General features: G+C 46.6%; 1 protein-coding gene across 1 annotated transcript in view; it reads left to right on the top strand.

Moving 5' to 3' along the window:
* The first annotated feature begins 242 nt into the window (after nt 1-242).
* LOC116094377 (60S ribosomal protein L12-like) overlaps nt 243-552 on the top strand; it is a 1,186-nt gene continuing 876 nt past the window's right edge. Inside the window, exon 1 of the mRNA XM_031376187.1 lies at nt 243-434. Within this exon, the coding sequence (XP_031232047.1) occupies nt 243-434 (192 nt within the window). The remainder of the gene's footprint in view (nt 435-552) is intronic.

Raw genomic sequence — 552 nt, 5'->3', positions numbered from 1 at the left:
GAGGGAGGGAGGGAAGGAGGGAGAGAGAAAGGGGGTTTGAGAGAACTAGGAAAAATACATCACAGTATTCGGCTTTCAGCTCAGAGGAGGCAATGGTGCAACTTTCTTTGGTTGTCCCGAATCTGGGTTCATCCAACACCAGCTGCTTCCACCATGCTGCCCAAGTTCAACCCCAATGAGATCAAAGTTGTGTATTGAAGTAAACTGGAAGCGAGGACAGCACCACATCTGCCTTGGCCCCTATGTTAGGTCCTCCGGGTCTGTCTCCAAAAAATGTTGATGATGACATTGTCAAGGCTACTGGTGACTGGAAAGGTCTCAGAATTATAGTGAAACAGACCATCCAGAACAGACAGCCCAGATCAGTGCCCTCTGCCTTGGCCCTGATCATCAAGTCCCTCAAAGAGCCACCAAGGGACAGGAAGAAGCAGAAGGTAGTATGCACTCTCTGATAAGTAGATATTAGCCTAGAAGTTCAGAATATACAAAGTACAAACCACAAACCATAAGAAACTCAAGAAGAAGGAAGACCAAAATGTGGATACTTCATTC

Source organism: Mastomys coucha, chromosome X, assembly GCF_008632895.1.
Source record: "Mastomys coucha isolate ucsf_1 chromosome X, UCSF_Mcou_1, whole genome shotgun sequence".
NCBI lineage: Eukaryota > Metazoa > Chordata > Mammalia > Rodentia > Muridae > Mastomys > Mastomys coucha.
This window is presented reverse-complemented; position numbering and strand designations above follow the sequence as displayed.